Source organism: Rhinatrema bivittatum, chromosome 5 (genome assembly GCF_901001135.1).
Source record: "Rhinatrema bivittatum chromosome 5, aRhiBiv1.1, whole genome shotgun sequence".
NCBI classification, from domain to species: Eukaryota; Metazoa; Chordata; class Amphibia; order Gymnophiona; family Rhinatrematidae; genus Rhinatrema; species Rhinatrema bivittatum.
In genome coordinates, this window is record NC_042619.1 from 309375182 (window position 1) to 309394509 (window position 19328).

Here is a 19328-nt window from a genome sequence, read left to right on the forward strand (position 1 = left end):
TCTTTAAAGCATGAAACAGATAGTAAGGGCGTAAAGTACATGTAACATTAGATGAAGATGAGCTATTTAAGATGGTGAGTGCATGAGAAGACAGTAGGAGGAATAGTGAGTACAGGACATTCAATGACTACATGAGAGTATAATGAGCCCATGACAAGATAATGATCATACACGGGGACAATGAGAGCACAAGGAGTTAGTTTGTAGGGGCGGATTTAGGATTTTGGTGCCCCTATGTATTTTTTGTGCTTTCAACCTCCCCCCACCCCTTCCTGTAAGGGTCTGTTACAGTGTAGTAGCAGAAAGCTGTTCTTTGCTGAATGACATTCACCAGAGCTGGAAGGCAGCACATCTTAGCCAGCCTGCTGGCCCCTAATTGTTTGCTGCCCTAGCACAGCATGATGGGTGCCTATTGACAAATCCGGGGGCTGAGTTAGTGGGTGTCTGAAGGGATGGTGAGACCCCCAGGAATTAAAGACAACATGAAGGAATGATGAGAGCACAAGAATCAAGTGGCATCAGTAGAAGATGGTGCTATACTGAAGGATGGTAAAAATATGAAGGCACATGAGTGCAACAGGAAGCAATGATAGTCTAGGGAGAAGGGATACATTTTGAAAAGTCTAGTCAGGTACATAACTTGGCCCTATGCACTCAATGTGGATTTTGATCCACTTAAAGATATGTGCATAATTTCATTACATGCATAAATTTAGCTGCACAAATAAAGGGTGTCCAGAGGCATATTCAAAATTTTCATGTATAACCTGAATTTTCTAAAAGCTGTGCACATAAGTGGCATGCTCTTCACACTCATAACTTTGCAACCACTTTTGCGATGGGTAGAATCATGCACATATATTTTACAGCATAGCAATCTGATCTTCATAGTCAACTTGTTTATACCTTAAAGTTGAAAATCAAATTGGTTTTGTGTATACTTGAAATTACCAGCATAATTTTACAGTTAGATGCACTACTGAAAATGTACCTCTTAGTGCAGGGTAGCAACTCCAGTCCTGGAGTGCCAAAAACGGGGCTGGTTTTCAGGATATCCACAATGAATATGCATGAGATATATTTGAATACAATGGAGGCAGTGCATGCCGATATACCTCATGCATATTCACTATGTATATCCTGAAATCCAGACCTGTTTGTGGCACTCCAGGCCCAGAGTTGCCTACCCCTTCTTTAGTGGAATAAAAGATGGTGAGCACACAAGAGAATAAAGAAATGCTGGTACCTGAGGTAATGGTGAGGTCATGAGTGAACTTATGGTACATATTTCCAGATCCTTTGTGCTCTCCCCAGAAACAGAATCTGCATGCACTGAAATGTATGCGAGGGCCAGAAGATCCATCCCTAATGAGCACTTGGAAAAGCTGCTGCAGGACTTGCTGGAACACTGCCAGTGAGTACAAAGCTAGCACAGCTCTGAGAGTGTGAGTGGGAATAGTGATATTATATACACAGTTTTGTGAGTGAGGAGTGTGAATAGTGATACAGTCTGTCATTGTGTGAGGTCTGGTTGCTGCTGGGCTTGAAACAGGGATGGCTTGGGCTGGAAGGTTGATGCCCTGGCCTGTGGGCAACCTAAGGACCTCAAGTGAAGGATCAGTTCCACCTGCAGACGAAGGCGAGCTGACTGAAACAGATCTGAATTGAAGACTGAAAACCACTTAGTAGAGTGTAGATGAGAGAAGGACCTTAGTGATATTTTTCCACTCATATAGAAAAGATACACCCCGCCCCCTCACCAGAGGCGATGGGGAGTCAGGCCTAAGAAACATCAAAAACTGGGACTAGGTTTCACCCAAAGCTGTTTCAAGGTTTTGGGCTGCTGCTGTTCCCTTTGTTGCCCCAGAAGTTTTTGCCAAGGAGGGGCAGACTGAAGATGCTAGTAAGATTTGAAGGGATGTCGCTGAAAGAATGTATGCCTATACGAGAAGCATTGGCATTTGGGTGCCAGAAGCTGATCGCCCCTTCCTATTAAGAGATTGGATCGCAGCTTGGTGCTCCTTAATCTGTGCCATTTCTTCGACTTTGTCTCCAAACAAATTGTCCCAAACAAGGGACATCTGCAATCCTGTTATGGATGTCTTCTCTAAGATCGCTGGCATATAGCAAAGTCAACTTAAAGGCACCAATGGCGACTGCTGAAGTCCTCGCCATGGTGTCAAAAGCTTCATAGACAGAGAAGACCAGATGTCATTTGTACTCCTTGGCATCCTTAACCACCTTATGCACTGTGAATTCTTGGAGTCTAAGTACTCCATGAGGGATTTCATCCTTTTAATGCATTCATGTAATTACTAGATCATATATTGCTGGTATGCCGCTGTACAGAAGCTCAGCATGGAACTTTGAAACACCTTCTTCCCAAAGGTGTCTAATTATTTTGAGTCTTTACCATGCAAGGTGCTGGACATATCCCTGGTTTTCTTTGCCCTTTTGAGAGCCAATTCCATTACTATTGAATGGTGTGAGAGCTGAACCATGCAAATCCATGGTCTAGTTGTAGCCTATATAACTGACCACATTCTGGACTGCAGATCCTGAAGTAATCTGTGTACCGGAATTGTTGCAGTCTTCTAGGGGCTCTAAGAGTTGCAGAAGGCCAGAAGCCTCTGCTCCCAGATTTGTTTCCTTCCTGACATTAATATTCAATGTCTTTTTGCCAATTTATCTAGAAACGTGGAATAGCAGAGGTCCTCAGGTGGTGATGAATGCTGAGGCAATTCCAGCAAGGGATCTAATGGAATCCCAGTTGAACCTTCCTCTGATCCAGGTAAAGTGGAAACACTGATCCAAGACCCTGATGATGAAGAAGGTGACTGGGATAAAGAACTCTTTGCCTCAGAAGGGAAATATCTTACAGAGATGCTGACCTAATTGAGTCCTCTTTATTGATATCCAACTCAGGGCAGGATTCCCTAACCGCAAGTAAAGGTTTATCCGAATGCTGAGGACTAATAATCATGGACGATAACTCTTGCGTAGGGCTATGCCACAATGCGGAGTTAGTGGGTTCCCCTTTCTAGCAGAATACTTCTCATGCTTTATATAGGAGAGGCTTCAGCACCCCTCTCCTCTCTTCAGGAGCCAGGGAGGCAAAGAAATTCTTCACCAACTCAATAATTTGGCCCATTGACTGCTGTGGTCTTTGGGCCAGTTGGAGAAGAGACATCCTCTTCAGAGACCCAAATAGGGCCCTTCTTCATCTGTTCTAGAAGAGCTTGACTCCAAAGGGAGGGCTCCAAAGTGATTCTGTGCTGATTTTGCTGGGCTCTGTTGTTGACACTTAGGCCTCTGCATCAGCATAAATCTCCAGTGTCTGCTTCACTGATATCAGAGAAATAATGGAGAAAATTGACACGGGTGTTTCCACTCTCCATGCAGATGTTTATATGTAAAGCACACTCTGTGCCTAAGCTACTGACAGCACCCTGGATATGCAGGGATCAAAGAAGTAGTGGTTTTCCAGTGCCATGGGGGTCTTCTACTTCATGAAAGACAAGGAAACTTGAGGTGGGTGTAATGCTTACCTTCAGACGCTGCCTCCCTCCCTGCCAGTGCTTCATTTCCTGTTGTACCAAAGTTGGTGTTTTTGAAATCCAGGAATTTTAGCTCGGTATGATTCTTCTCTGCCTTAGCTGTTATATTAGACCATACCATCTGATAGTCACTGGTGCTGAGGTGGACACTTATCCGGACAGTGCAGATATTGTTTCCATTCATAAGTATCAAGACAGTTTCACCCTTTCCCGCGAGGGTTCCATCGCAGTTTGTCTGAGGAGAGGCCTTTGAAGGGAGTTCAAACTGAGCCGACCAATGGAATACTCCAATTCACATCCAGAAGGTTAAAATCTCCCACCAAAACCTGTTTCCCCCTCTCTCCCACTTTTTGGATAACTTTCTTCACCCAGATCTCTGCCAGTTCCTCTACCTCAGCTGGAGATCTGTAGCCCACTCAGATGTGTACATGGATGTGCCATCACCCCTTTCCAATATGGCCAAAAGTGTCCCCAACTCCTCCCCCTCTCATTTTTCCCAAGCTCCCTGCATTTCAGCCATTTTGATATTATGTAACCCTTGCTTGGGAGGTTTAGATCCCAAGGTCACACAAAACTTATTTTTTCTTCGGGGCTGCTCCAGCTAGCACTTCTCTCTCTCTCTCTCTCTCTCTCTCTCAAGGTTGGAATTCATTTTGTGGGGGGAAGCTCTTGCTTATGGCCCAGGCATGTTTCTCCCTCTGTGTACCGTTAGATGCTGCATGCCAGGGGGTGAGATGGAACAAACCAGGCAGGACAGGGCTCTAGGTGTTAAATTAAATGTTTGCTGATTCTTTAACAATTAAATCAAAGTCCTTTTTTTGTTTCAATAAAGGTGAATTCACAGCTGACTGATGTACAAAGGTGTTTTATCTCTTCTGGGTAGGTGTCCTTTATCTCCGATATCGGGGTAAAGCTTCCCATGGTGATTTTAAGGTGCACAAACAGGTGGGCCAAACAGGAATCCTATTGGAGGGGGACCCCTCAAACATGGAAAAGCCCTACCCAAGTCCAGTTTATTCACAGTCACCCAGCCTGTCCTGATCCTATGGAGTGGAGATCCGGTCAGGAAACTCCAGAGATCTTGGGCCCTACTTCTTGGACTTGTTGCCTGGGTCTTCTCTTGCAGGAAAAGTCTTTAGAACGTGGGAACCAGGCTATCCCAGCCCTGGAGCCCTGTGGGGAGGGGGTGAGTCAAAAAACTTCCCCACAAACAATATGCAGATACTTGCTCTCTGAAAAATCTCTCAGTGACTGCTGCTTCACTATCTCTGGTGCTTGCCCCATCTAGGGTGTAGATTATGGCTCACAGGTCTTTAGCCCTTCTCCAAGGGGGAGCCTTCTCCAAAGGGTGCAAAGCAGCTGTCCCTTCTTGAAAAAACCAGGATACATCTTGGCCATCAAAAATCTCATGCTGTGGGTACTATCACTGATGCTTGCCTCACCCAGGGTGTAGAATGGGCTCACAGGTCTCCAGGTCCTTTACGTGAGTCCCGAAAGGGGATCCAGCAAAAATCTATCTCACTACAGCTGATTAAGGGAAGACCCTCTGGCAGTGTGTGTGCAGAGAGGAACCTCTTCAAAAATAAAGTTCATGATGAGGCTAGGAGGCCTCATCAGGGAGTGGAAAAAAAAAATGCATCCTCGCTGCTCTGAAGTTAAATCAAAATGACCACACAGAATACAAAAATGGCTGCAGTAAATAGGCTGAGGCACCATATCCCAGCCCTCCAGGTTGGGAGGGGCTGTAAGGATGGAAGGCTCAGAGATCTATGGGTTCTAAGCATGGAACTAGGGTCATCTACTGGCTGACCCAAGGGGGGGGGGGGGGGGTCGCCACATAATTTTTTGCAGAATAGATTACTCCACTTCCTTGTCTGCCAACTTTATCCTTCCCAAACAGGTGGTGATAACTGAGGAAGCATCAAAGATGACTGGACCAGATTCCTAACTTATGCAGAGTTTTTAAACTAAGTTATTTATTTATTTACAAGTATTTATATATCATCTTTCCAAGTAGATCAGGGTGGTTTACAAAAAATAACATTTATAATATATTACAATGCAAGAATATCATAATAAAATCTAAACGTACATAAAAACAATTACAAACAATTAAAAAACTATATGTAAAACATAAACATTAAGTTTACATTTCTAAGCCATCTTTCCAATGTTAGCTCAGTGCGATTTACAACACATGACATAACAATGTTATGCACTCTTCTACTCACCTAACACTCTTCGTTACTAATTATGGATTCCATCCCTACCAGGTTCACCATCCCAGCAGCAACCATGCCCAGTAATGTCACCAAATACAGACTGAGTTGAAAGAAACTCTAAATGCATGAAATGCCACCTATAAACAAGCTGATTATTGGGACCAGCCATGAGCCAGAAAGATTCTCTTACAAAACACCTAAGGACCCAATGCTCGTGTTATCTCTGGATTAACCATTTAGCAAAATACACACATGCATGGGGCACCACAGAGTGTTGAAAATTAGCATTTTTTTCTGTTGCACCCTAGTTATAAGTAAATAATTTGCTTATATTGCTTACTGCTATTTAGTGTGAAATAACTTTTTTTTAAAGTTTATATTTAATATAGTTGGGTCTGGCCTGGTGGATGGCCTGGAAGAAAACTGAATTTTTAATCTATTTCACTTTCACCACTTATTGTGTTAATGTCTTGTCAGTTAAGCAATGGACGGGGAACCATTGTTGGGCTGTGCTTAGGACATCAATTGGGCTTAATCCAGCCCTGGCTCATGTCACAAACTGGATTACAAATACATTATCCAACAAATCAACCCAGTAGCATTCAAGGTGAAGCCACCCCCTCCCTTTGAATGAAACCAGTATTTCATGTTTCAGTGCTAAAACCCTTCACACAGAACCCATTCCCAGGCTGCAGACGGGGTACACCACTTCTGATCCAGATATAATGGCATGACCAATACGGAGTGAAAGCCACACTAGGCTCGCAGGATTCAGAACAGACTTTGTTACCATATTGTCTAGGAAGGCTAAGAACCAGAGGAAAGATCCTGGGAGCCTGCAGAAAATGTCCATACTCCTGCCAAATCCATGTCTTCCATCGGCAATACCCCCACAAAGCTGGACCATGACAGCCAGAGATCACCCACAGGAGGGTTGATGCGGGATCTGGTTGTCACAGGACTTGAACCAGGGATGGGTCAGGCTGGAGGGCAGATACCATGGCTTGCGGACTTACCAGAGAACACAGGAAAAGATCAAAAGTCCAGAGGAATAGTTTCCGGAGCTGCACCCCCAAAAAGCCAGATTGGTTGGAAGACCAGTCAAAAGGGGCTGCTGGAAGCAAGGACTAGTTTCCAGCAATTTGAAGACCTCCCAGTTTTCTTGTCATATTACTCAGTCCAGTGCTTGCTTCTGGTTTTAACAAATCTCGCCTATAGATTTTAACGAACCTTGATGCAGAATAGGAAGTAATGGTTTACTATTACCAAGCTCACCGCTGGCCTTTTTTTCTTGTTACCTGTGCAGTCTGAAAATAATGATCTAAACTTGTACCTGACCTCCTTGTACGTCTGTTCTCCCGTAGTCAATGAGTACACTTCACAGGAGACCTAACAGAGTGGGAGTGAGGACAGTGTTACACATAGCTCTGTTAGTGTGAATACAGAAAGTTATAAGCACAGTTCTTCTAGTGGGGATAATAATATGCACAGTTCTGTGAGTATGAGCACGGATACTGATACACCTTGCTCTATGTGAATGTAGATAGTAATATGCACAGTTTGGTGTGAGTTTGACACACCTCGAGTAATTGCAGATAGTGATACACAAAGCTTTATGAGCGAGGATAGTGATGCTTATAGTGAGTGGGGGATATGGATAGTGATATGCACAACTATGTGAGTGCAGATGGTGATACATACACCTTCCTCAGTGCAAGTGCAGATAATATTTTTCTCATCTGTTGAGGATCACATTTTGTAGCACACAGCTCTGTCAGTGGGAATAGTGAAATGCACAACTCTGTCAATGTGAGTGGGGAATCGGATAGTGTTACAGCTTGGAGTATGAGTGCAATGACTGATATATATAAATCTGTGAGCAGAGATAGTGATACACACAGCTTTTTGAGTGTGAGTGCAGAGAGTGATACACACAGCCTTGTGTGTGAGTATGAGTGTGAATGATGTTACATACAGTTTTGTATTTGTGAATGCAGTGTTACATATGGCTCAAATGTGAAGGCAGATAGGGATGCACATAGAACTAGTGAGTGTGAGTACATTCACTGACACGCACAGTTCTGCGACTCTGAACAATGACTGAGAGGCACCACTATTGTCATACATCTCCTTCTATCTCTCATACAGAAACCTGCTTTTGTTTCCCTCTCTCTCTAAAACACACACACACACACACACACCTTTTATCCCTTTTCTCTTATACACATGAACCTATCTTTCTCAAGCACATGCACAGATTTCATCTCTGTCTGACATATATACACATACACATCCTATCTTTCATACTCGCACCCCTTTACCCCCTGTCTTTACATTACCTGCTTCTCTCTCATACACAATCCCATGCCTTTATACTCACACACACCTGACCCACTCTCTTTCACTGTCACACACACAGACACACACACACACACACACCTTTTTCTTGTACCAAGAAGTATGCTCCTCTTCCTTTGACATACACACATACCTACCCTGTCTCCAAAAATACACATGCTCCTCTCTCTCACACACACAAACCACTCCTCTCTCTCCTTCTTGCTTTCTCATATACCTGATCTCCCATCTTTCTCTTACTTTTACCCAGGCAGCCACTCCCTCCATTAGGCCAAGCTGCCACCGTCCTGGACGAGCAGCTTCAGATCCTGCGCAGCTTCCTCCTGCAGGAGATCGCCCGATCTGCTGAGAAGCTGCAGACGGAGACAAGCTGCCCACTCACGTTGATCCCAGAGGTGGAGGACTGGTTGCAGAGGATTGCGTCAGTCACACGTGAGGTACACTCGGTTACGCTGCAGTGCCCAGGCGTTTACACCTTGCTGCAAGTCATATTGGGTATGGGCCGGGCAATTTTCAGAACCATTAAGGTGGGTAAATAGGCTGGCTGAAAATTGCCTTCCCTGAGGCTGGCTAGAAGTGTATGCCTGCTTCCACAATGTGTGCATATCCAGCCTCATTTGGAGGGAGGCATTACAGAGCACATGTTTTGGACAGGATCCGAAAAATAACATGTTAAATTGCTATTTTCTAATCTGCCTACGTTGTTAATCTTTTAAATTTTGAACGTGGATTGTTTATTCCATTATATGTTTTTATCTGTACCACCGAGGGCCTTGGTACAGGTGGTCCATAAATTGTGTAAATAAGTTTTAAAATGATTTCCCATTAACCTTTTACCTGCATAAAAAGCGGGTGCCAAGGGATCCGTGACAATTTGCGGAGGAAAAGTACAAGAGCACGTTCCCTTTTAAATCTGGTGCAAGGTCCGCAGGTAAAAAGTTCCCGAGGACTTTGCATCGCCGCAGGCAAATTCCCACCCACTCCCCCGTCCCACACCATGGGGGCAGTCAGCCTGTTGGAAGTGCCTTTCCAAAAGCATCTCGGGTAATATATGTGAGAGGAAAATCCCCACTGTATATGATCAGCAGAGCCAATGGCAATGCATTTAGGCTGCAATGCAGGGCATTAGCCAATTTTAGGGCAGATGTAAGCGTGACTGATACCATCACTGCTGTCTGCGCTCAGAGGTGACAGCAGAATGGAGTCCGTAGAAAGACAGGAGAGGTTTATTCTACCTGAAAAACCTTTAACTAAAGGTAAAACTTTATAAAGCTTATGTACAATGATTTCGGAAGTGGGGAGGGGTCATTCTTCACTAAACCACATCATGGCACAATAGGAGGAACTTTTGTACCTGCTGTGCAGTGTTTGCACATTTTCAAAGCAAAATTGCCAAGATAGGGAAAAATTGCTGTCACGTGGACAGAACAGTGCTTGTCTTCGCTGCCCCTACTGTATCTGCGAATGGGGTTATGTGGGAGAAACTAGGCATATATATTTAACTGTCTGATGTACCTGTGCAGTTTTCTCACCCACCCAGGTATGCTTCTGGGAATCCCTATATTAACGGTGGCTGAATATTAGCCAACTAGAGAAACTAGGCAGCTCCTTTTAGGCACTTTGGGCAGGGCGGTGCTTGTTTTGAGGAGTCCCTCTGGTTGAAGCTTTAGTTAACCAACTGAAAATTGCCTGCCACATGTCTGAGGACAGGAAACAGTTACAGGCCGATACAGTAAAAATCGCAGGAGAGTGAACAAGCGCCCGCTCTCCCGGCGTGCGCTCAGGCCACTCTCCTGTGCACGCGATTCAGTAAATACAATTATTCAAATTAGGGCCCGCGGTAAAAAGAGGTGCTAGGGACACTAGCGCGTCCCTAGCACCTCTTTTTTGACAGGAGCAGCGGCTGTCAGCGGGTTTGACAGCCGACGCTCAATTTTGCCGGCGTTGGTTCTCAAACCCGCTGACAGCAACGGGTTCGGAAAGCGGACACCGGCAAAATTGAGCGCCTGGTTTTCAACCTGCGAACCGCGGGCAATTTGAAATTTTTTTTTTTAATTATTTTTAACTTTTGGGACCTCGACTTAATATCGCCATGATATTAAGTCGGAGGGTGCACAGAAAAACAGATTTTACTGCTTTTCTGTGCACTTTCCCGAAGCCAGCAGAAATTAGCGCCTACCTTTGGGTAGGCGCTAATTTCTGAAAGTAAAATGTGCGGCTTGGCTGCACATTTTACTTAGTGAATCGCGCGGGAATAACTAATAGGGCCATCAACATGCATTTGCATGTTGCGGGCGCTATTAGTTTCGGGGGGGTTGGATGCACGTTTTCAACGCGCTATTACCCCTTACTGAATAAGGGGTAAAGCTAGCGCGTCGAAAACGCGCGTCCAAATGTGGGATAAGAGTGCGCTTCACCAGAGCACACTGTACTGTACCAGCCTGTTAGATTGGTAAAATCCAATCAAACATCAAAGGAGCAAATAAAGCAGTGTTTTTGCCTCTGACAGAGATATGACAGATTTAGGTTCAAAGAAACTTGGCGGTATCTCATTTCTTTCTCCTTTTGTTTTTTTATATTCTCTCTCTATCTCTACATGTCATTGTTCCCCCCACATCCTCTCCCTTTTCCCCTTCACTGTTTTTTCTTCTGCCTAACTCTCTCCTCCCTTCCTCTCTCCTTGGTTCCCCTTCTCTGTCATCCCCACCACCACCACCTCTCGTTACTATCCAGCCCCAGGCCAGCCTTCCTGATGTGGTGATCTGGATGCTGTGTAAGGAGAAGAGGCTGGCATATGCCCGGGTGAAAGCGCACACCATCATGTTCTCTAATACCAGCCAGGATGCCTGTGGCAAGCTCTGTGGGAAGACACAGACCATCTTTCTAACGGTAAAAGACGGGCGTGTTTTTCACAGGGACAAGAGGAATTGGGCACATTTCTCAAAGGAGAGTGCATAAAATAGAGCCACCCTCATTGGCACAGCATCTTCATGAAACACCAGAGTCTAAGGTCTCTGCCAGTGTTATCAGCTCTCCACCAAGTTCATCTTCTGTCCCCAGGGTCATGCTGTGCCAACCTCACAGAGCTCAGAGCTCAATCTCCTGATCCAGTCCACTCTGCGCCTAGCTCAGGGAGATGAAGTTTTATTTGCTATTTATTTGAATCTATTAGAGGTTTAAAGTTGTTCCTTGGGTTTTAGATCATTTTTTTTAAATTTAGGAAGCGATATATAGATATTCAGAGAGATAGCCGTGTTAATCTGGTGTAGCAAAAATGACACGAGGCGGATGGCATCTTATAGACTAACCAATATCTTGGTTCAGCTGCATGAGGTGTAGGTCAGAGGTGGGTAAATTATATAGGTCTGGGGAAAAGGGGGAGGGGAAGATGCAGAACAGAGAGAAAGCATTGAATTAGGCAGGTAGGGGGTGGAAACAGAGTATTAATAGCATTATAGTCCAGACTGCTGCCAAGTGTGCTATGAAGCCATTGTCTCTGTTCAGACCTAGGGTGATGGTGTGAAGGTTTTGGATGAATTCCAGTTCAGCAGTTTCATGCTGGAGTGTTCCTCTGAAGTTCTTTTTTCGAAGTATGGGTACATTTTACCCATCTCTGTGCTACACTTCACGTATCTGACCACACGGACTCTGTCCTCGCATGCTCATGTCTCAATAAATTGGTTACTCTATAAGGTGCCCCTCGCCTCATGTCATTTTTGATATACAGATATATTGTCTGTTGTTGCCAAACTGACCAAAAAAAAACCCATCATGAGGCTGAATCTTTGCCTCAATAAAACAAGAGATTGGTTAGTCAGTAACAAACTCAGGGAGTCGTGTGCTAAGTTGCAGTACCAAGTAGCAGAGGGTTGTGAATCCCGCAGAGAAAAATACCTCAGCCAAGCGGCACCACTCCAGCAACTCCCCCCCCCCCCCCCCCCCATTCACTATGTAGAAATCCCTGATGGCCTATTGCCATCTCACTCCCCCACCCCCACCACCCGCTGAAGTGGCCAAAATGTAAAAAATCCCTCTCTCTGCAGAAAGCTACCCCTCATCCAGTGTACCTCCTTACCCCCTCTGACCTCCCCCCTGCTTTCAGCACTTACATAAAGTCCCTGATGATCCAGTGGGTCCCAGAGTGCCTCTAAGTCGCTGACCCCTCTATAGCCCAATGAGCATGTCTGAGACCTTCTCAGAAATATTTGCTCGCAGATCCTGGGCTGACCTTCATTATCAATGCTGCTGCTGCTGTTTGCAGATCACCAGGCTTGGGACCAGTTATGAAGGGAAGAGAGGGGTAAGTGTGCACACGCTGGTGAAAATTTCCAAGGCTCCTCTTTTCTCATCCACCCTTTAACTTACCCAAGAGAAAAATGTTGCCCCTATCGTTAGCCTGCCCTCTCTTCTTACCAGTTGTCATCCACTTTTGTCCTGAGACCCAAAGGAAAATGTTGTTGCTGGCCCTGGCCAAGGAGATATTTAGAGAAAGAGCTGTTTGAAGGGCAGGATTAGATGCAAGAGATGTTTGAGGATTGTATTAGCTGTAGAGAGTGTGAGAATGAAAGAAGGTTCACTAGAGGATATAAGAGAGGAGCTGGGGTGAGAAAGGGGATCAGAGGGATATGAGAGAAGGGTTGGAAAGGAGGAGCTGAGACTGGGAGGTGATAGGAGATGGGGGGATGAGATGTGCTTGTGGATAGGAGCAAATCATTTATTCTCCCATCCATAGAGCTGGGCACACACTAGACCAAGTCTTCAGTTTTTTTAGCATTTTCCATAGTCTCTCACAACATATGCTCTCAAGCTGTACCCTGGTCAGACCATCATCTAATCAGTTTCACCATTTCCACAGATATCCCTTCCACTCAACCTAGACACACCTTCACACCTAGATTCATGCGCCTACACATAGACCCTGATGAATTTAAAAATAAATTGACAACCCTGACTGCTGTTCCAAATGACACCTTGGACAGCATGACATATGTATGGCATGATGCAGCTCAGAAAACAAGCCCCTCCCGGCTGTAAATTCAAAGCTCCCTGGAACATTCACACCCTCACCATCCTAAAATGTACCTTATGGAGATCTGAAACCTTCTGGAGAAAACACAAAACTTGACTATTATGACCAATACAATCTTAATCTCACACAACACAGAAACTTTGTAAAGAAAAACTACTTCACCAAATGCATTAGGGCATCTGGCAACAACCCTAGATTGCGCTTCAACACTGATAAATATTTAACTAACCCTCCCTCGAGAAGACCTACTTATCCTGAACCTTCTCCTGGGATTTCCTTATGTGACTCATTCGCTAATTATTTCATTTCCAAAATAGCAATCCTATTTATTTATTTATTTTATTTTTAGATTTTTATATACCGGTGTTCCTGTATTAAAATACAGATCACATCGGTTTACATTGAAACATAAAAATTACGCCAAGAGGCGGTACATATAACAAGGTTATAGAACTTGGAAAACATGGAAAACAGGTTCGAAAAATAACATTGAGAAAATTGTATAGTCTCTTTGAGAAACCAAATCATAAAATAAGGCGTAATTGTCTAAGATAAATGTGATCTGCAGAAGGGATTGCGATGGTGAGAAAATCTTGATAGCTGGAGGTAAAAAATAATCAAAGTTCTGGAAAAGCTTGGCTAAAGAGCCAGGTTTTAATTTTCTTTTTGAAGGAAGCGAAGCAGATCCTATCTCCCTCCTTCCCCCACTACACACTGCCTCCAGCCTCCTCAGTCCCGTCTCTACATCACTGGAACCTCTTTGAATATGTATATACCAGTGCTGAAATAACACAAATCATCTCCAATCTTGACCCATCCGCTTGCTCATGTTCCACTCTACTCCTGAAACTAGCCTAAAATGAAATAGCCTCTTCAGTGACCAAGCTGGTTAATCTCTCATTGGAAAGTGGTTACTTCCTATCCCTTCTAAAAAAAAACCAAAAAAATAATAATCAGGTCACCCTATCCTTAATAAAACAAACACAGACAGTTCTGACTTTTCAAACTATCACCCCATTTCCTCCCTTCCATTCTTATCCAAAATCATTGAAGCTATCATACTTAAATAACTCACACAATGCCTTGAAGATAAGTCTATCCTGGACCAATATCAAATTGGTTTCAGGTGGAATCATAGCACGGAGACTCTGCTACTTTCAAGCACTGACATTATTCACTGAGAATTTGATGCCAGCACATCTTACAAACTAACATTACTAGACCTCACTGCAGCTTTTGATACCATAAATCATGATTATACTCATCCACTGTTTATCTACAGTACATAAGGTCTCACTGGTTCAGTCCTCTCTTGGTTCAAAGCTTATTTTCAACACAGATACCAACAAATCTGCATTTCCAACATCACATCTACATGGTTTCTCACAACAACTGGAGACCCCCCAAGGCTCAGCACTGTCCTTGGTCCTATTTAACATTTACCTAACCCCCCTATGTACTCTTACTTTCAACAATGGGTGTTTCGTGACAGTTCTACACAGATGACATCCAATTCTTCTTTGCCCTGAAGAGCACCTGGTCAGACACCTCACGCTTCATGTCACTGTGCTTATCCACAATAAAAACTTGTCTCTCTCCTAACAAACTGACTCTAAACCTTAATAAAACTGAAATAATTCTTCTAGGCCATTTCTCACCTCACTCACAGACCCCATCAACCATAATGTCTGATAATCAAACAATACACATTTCTCAAAACGCTCGCAATTTAGAGGTGACACTTGATTCAATACTAGCTCTAAAACCATAGCTCAAAACAGTAATCCAGAACACATGTGCTAAACTGAAACTATTAGGTCACAAAACCTCTCCATGGCCAAAATGACTTCCGAACAGTATTACAAGTCCCAATACTCACAAGGATAGAGTACTGCAATTCATTTTATATAGGCCTACCTCAAAGTTCACTCAGATCCCTACAACTTGCACAGAATTTGGCTGCAGTATTACTCACTGGTCCACACCAGTGTGAACATATTACTCCAATTCTTGAGTCATTTCATTGGCTTCCGATAAAATGGCAGATAATATATAATGTAAGCCTCTTTTCCATGGGCTCACCTTCAGCGGCTGTAGAAGGTTTTGTTTTTTTTATACTGCTGCAGCTCTGGGAACAACCAGGGTCCTCCAGGGATGGCCAGTGGGGACTAGATCAGTCTCTGGAAGGCCCAATGGGAAAACCTATCAGAAATAAAAAGTCCAATGTCCGCAACAATTGTTGACCCAAAAAAAGAAAATGTATTGAAAGTTCAAAGGTAAAACAATTCTTTACAGGTGAAATCTTCAGTTGAATCACAGGATACAGTCCAAAACTCGAACAAGATAGTCAGTAGAAACCTTCAAACAGCTTTCTTTGAGGAAGAAATTACAAAAAAATCCCACTTAGCCCCAAGGTCTCCTGGACAGCATGAGTCAACGTTTTTCCTGGAACTTCAGCAGCAAGGACAACACCTCATTTGTCTTCAGGATCCTCTTTCTGGATGGCTGTAGAAATCTATCAGCTTTAAATATTAACAATTGCATCTCTTCCAGGAACCCTTACATGCCCAAGTCCAAGTTCAATTCTCTCCGTTAAGATGCCTGGAAAAGCATCTTAAATAACCTTCCATCAAATACCCCCCCCCCCCCCCTTGGAGGGTATGTACCTCCCATTAGAAATAATTTATCTCAAAAACCATTACCTCATCATTCCCTGCAAACACTACTTCCTAATCCCCCTTTCCCTCTCCTTAACAGCAAGGGCATATGCAAAGTGCAGCATCCCCGTAAACCGCACAAGCTCTGCGATGACAGAACTCTCTGTCCTCTGGATAACCTTGAAGAAAGCAGGAACCCTCTGAGCACACTCCTTAATCAACCTGGAAAGCTGGAGCCCTCCAGAAATTTCTAGCACACTGCTTGGTGACCCTAGTCAGGGTTACAATAAAATATGTAACCCTTGGACCAGCTCAATCCTACATTTCTACATATCCATCAGGAACCTCGGATCATCAACCCGAACCCAGTTTCTCATGGATTTTCCTGGCAACAAAACACACCAGGCTAGCAGCCAGATGGAAATGAGCATTCTCCATTGCCGGGCCAGCCAGCTGGAATTCAATCCCACTAGAAATAGGCTCCATTTCATGTAATAAGGAATTCAAGAAGGTGTTTAAAAAGTACCGATTTACTGAGGCTTTTCAAAGTTAGGTTCAAACATCCCCACAGAGAATACTGATGTGTGTGACTGATTTATGTTTTAATTTATGTTTTATTTTACTGTTGTTTGTGAGGTGATACATTGTGAAGATGACTTTGTAACCCGCCTGGACTTTGGAGGGCATAAGTACTTTTAAATAAATAAAAAATTGAGGAGGGAATGGGGGATGTGGTGAGAGGGAGGGGATGACAGAGGATCAGCTGGAGGTTATAAGACAGGCTTGAGGGTGAGAGAGGATTAGCTGATTTAGTCTATTTACTTGCTTGACCGTCTGTCAATCAAAGCTGGAAAGATGAAAAAAGGGGTTGAGAGAGAGGGAGGTGTCTGGGGAGGTGAGAGGAACTAGAGAATGTAAGAGGATATTAGTTGGCGGGGCAGAGGTTGAGAGGGGGTCTGCTGGAGGGGAGGAAGTTAAGAGAGATGGTTCTCTGGAGATGGTGGAAGTTGAGAGAGAGAGAGAGGATCGATTAGAGAAAGTGGAAGATGAGAGAGTGAGAGAGAGGATGAGCTGGAGTGCAGTGAAGATGAGAGTGGAATGATTGTTGGAGGGGGACCACACCCCTGCTATTTTGTTTTGATCATCCTCTGGGGCCATGTGAATTTTCAAGAACTAAAATGAGATTATATTAGCTAAAAGTTTTAGGTGGCCCTGTTCTAGCCTATGCTGCACCAGCCTCAGAAAAGTCCTTTCTAGTTTCTATTGCCATAGTTTCTCCTTGTCTCACACTGTCAAAACCTCCCCTTCAGATAGTGGCTGCTGATCTGCCTCCCCCATGAGAGGTCTGGTCTGGTGTATTCCTCTGTCCTCTACTCCCTTCATCCCTCACCTCCCTCACTATTAATCTGCCTTCCCTCAGATAGATCTAACCTGGTATGTGCTATTGTTCTTTCTTCTCTATATGTAGTTGGATCATTACCATTACTTTCTGACATGCCGGAGTCTACTTGTCTATATTTACAGTATCTCCAGAGTAAAAAGAATGAGACGTGTTCTCCCATACAGCTCCGTATGCGCCTGTGGCTCGGCTTGGCTTCTGACAGGATGAAACTCAACAACTACTGGGAAGGAAAACTCTTTGTCTATGCAGAAACAGTAAGAAACTACAGGACTGTGGAATCTAGTAATGGAAGGCAGGGCACTGGGATGCTGGAAGAGCAGGCAGGAACACTGTAATGACAGGTGGGGGGGTTGGGATGCCACAGTGACAAGCAGGGCATGGGGGGGGGGGGGGGGGGGGGAGGTGTTGAGATAGGCAGATTTCTGCGATAGGAACAGAAAAACAGAGAATATGACAGCAGGTAAAGACTGCAGGACCTCCCAGACTTCGCATTTTCTTTTCCTGTGTCAGTACTACATACTCTCACAATCCTCTATGCTTGAGCCTTGTTTTCTTGAATTAAACATTTTTGCCCTCCCGACTTCCATTATGAAGCTGATCCAAGCATCCCTCTTTCTTGCTATTTACCTACCTTCCTTTGGTACAGGCAGCGGGCTCAAGAAAACTATGGGGACAGAGTTTTAAGGGTATGAGGTTGATGTGATATATTGACAAGAAACTAGATGGCACTGCCACTAACTAGGAGAATTTTCATCTAGAAACATCAGTCCCAATTCTGGGCTGCCAAGGTAAGTGCCACCCCATCTGGCATCTGAGTACTTCAACCGGTGCCCCCTCCGACCTTATCCCTCCCTATTCTCCTCCCTGCCTCTTCTTTGCCTTTCTTATGTTTCCTGGGGAATTTTCACTCTCCATTCATGAGCTCTTTCTCTCTCCTGCCCTCCATCTTCTTGCTCTGACTGAGACTTGGCTTTCTCCTGAGGACTCTGCCTCTGCCTCTGCTCTCTTAGGTGAAGGTTACCATTTCTTCCATGCCCCAGGCTCAGCAGGCTGTGGCTGCGCCTGTCCTCCTCCTGCAGGTGAAACAGTCCCATGCATTGTCAAGGAGCGCCCTTCTTAGTAAAAAGGGAGACTCTTGACTGTACGTGAGGACTTTAAAACGTATCCACCTTTCTGTACTCTCTCTTTTTGGAAATAATTTTGTATTTCCTTCTTTGGGTATGATTTGTTGATATAGCTGGATATAATTGTTTTCACTCCTACTTCTTCTTTTTCATATGCTAGATTTGTTGTATAGGTGTTGAAAATATCGTACTGTATTATTATGTTTCTTTCGTAATACGTACCATGACTTATTTTCAAGTGATGCTCATAATACGCGGAAACGTAGCACATCAGGTCCTTTCCAAATGATGTGCTTTTCATTCTTTGTGCCTATCTGCTGATCTATTCAAGATTTGGAATGTCAGCCTGTGTGGTTGTCAGTCTGTAATAAATTTATGTTTTATATATGTGCCTATAGGTAGTTTATATATTGTACATTAATTTGTAATAAATATATATTTTTATGATTTTATTGGTTCATTGTCAAAACATGTTTAGATTTGTTTAATTATCTGTTATTTATTGTGTATTCCATACTATCTGTCCGATGGTTTTTGGACAATACAGGGCAGCACCAGAACCTGAAAATTGTCCATATTAGTATCTATCCTGTACCCTGTAATTTTAATTACCGTTATTAGCATTATTATATATTTTTTCTTTTCTCTCTTTTTAACTTGTGTATTATTTTGGCAACACGTACAAATTTTATCATATATACCAATCGAACACAAGGACAGCAATATTCAATTTTACAATTTCTCTATAAATGTATATATTCATTCATATGTATTTAACATTTATTCTGGTAATTATACATTTACAAAAATATTTTTTACAAATGTTTTCTTTCACAATACATTTAAAAATTAACATACAAAACATTAAAGCATGTCTAACTGTGTTATACATGTACATGAATAATAGAAAAAGCATACATCTCAAGGAAATTAAATCTCAGTTCTCTTGTTCTTAGATTTTTATACCACCATTCTTCTC

At 43.5% G+C, this 19328-nt stretch overlaps 1 protein-coding gene across 1 annotated transcript in view; it reads left to right on the forward strand.

Moving 5' to 3' along the window:
* The window catches only part of FER1L5 (fer-1 like family member 5), a 495517-nt gene that overhangs the window by 104280 nt on the left and 371909 nt on the right, over positions 1-19328 (forward strand). Inside the window, exons 20-24 of the mRNA XM_029603280.1 lie at positions 1315-1445; positions 8388-8574; positions 10871-11026; positions 17348-17479; positions 18236-18304. Of these exons, the coding sequence (XP_029459140.1) occupies positions 1315-1445; positions 8388-8574; positions 10871-11026; positions 17348-17479; positions 18236-18304 (675 nt within the window). The remainder of the gene's footprint in view (positions 1-1314; positions 1446-8387; positions 8575-10870; positions 11027-17347; positions 17480-18235; positions 18305-19328) is intronic.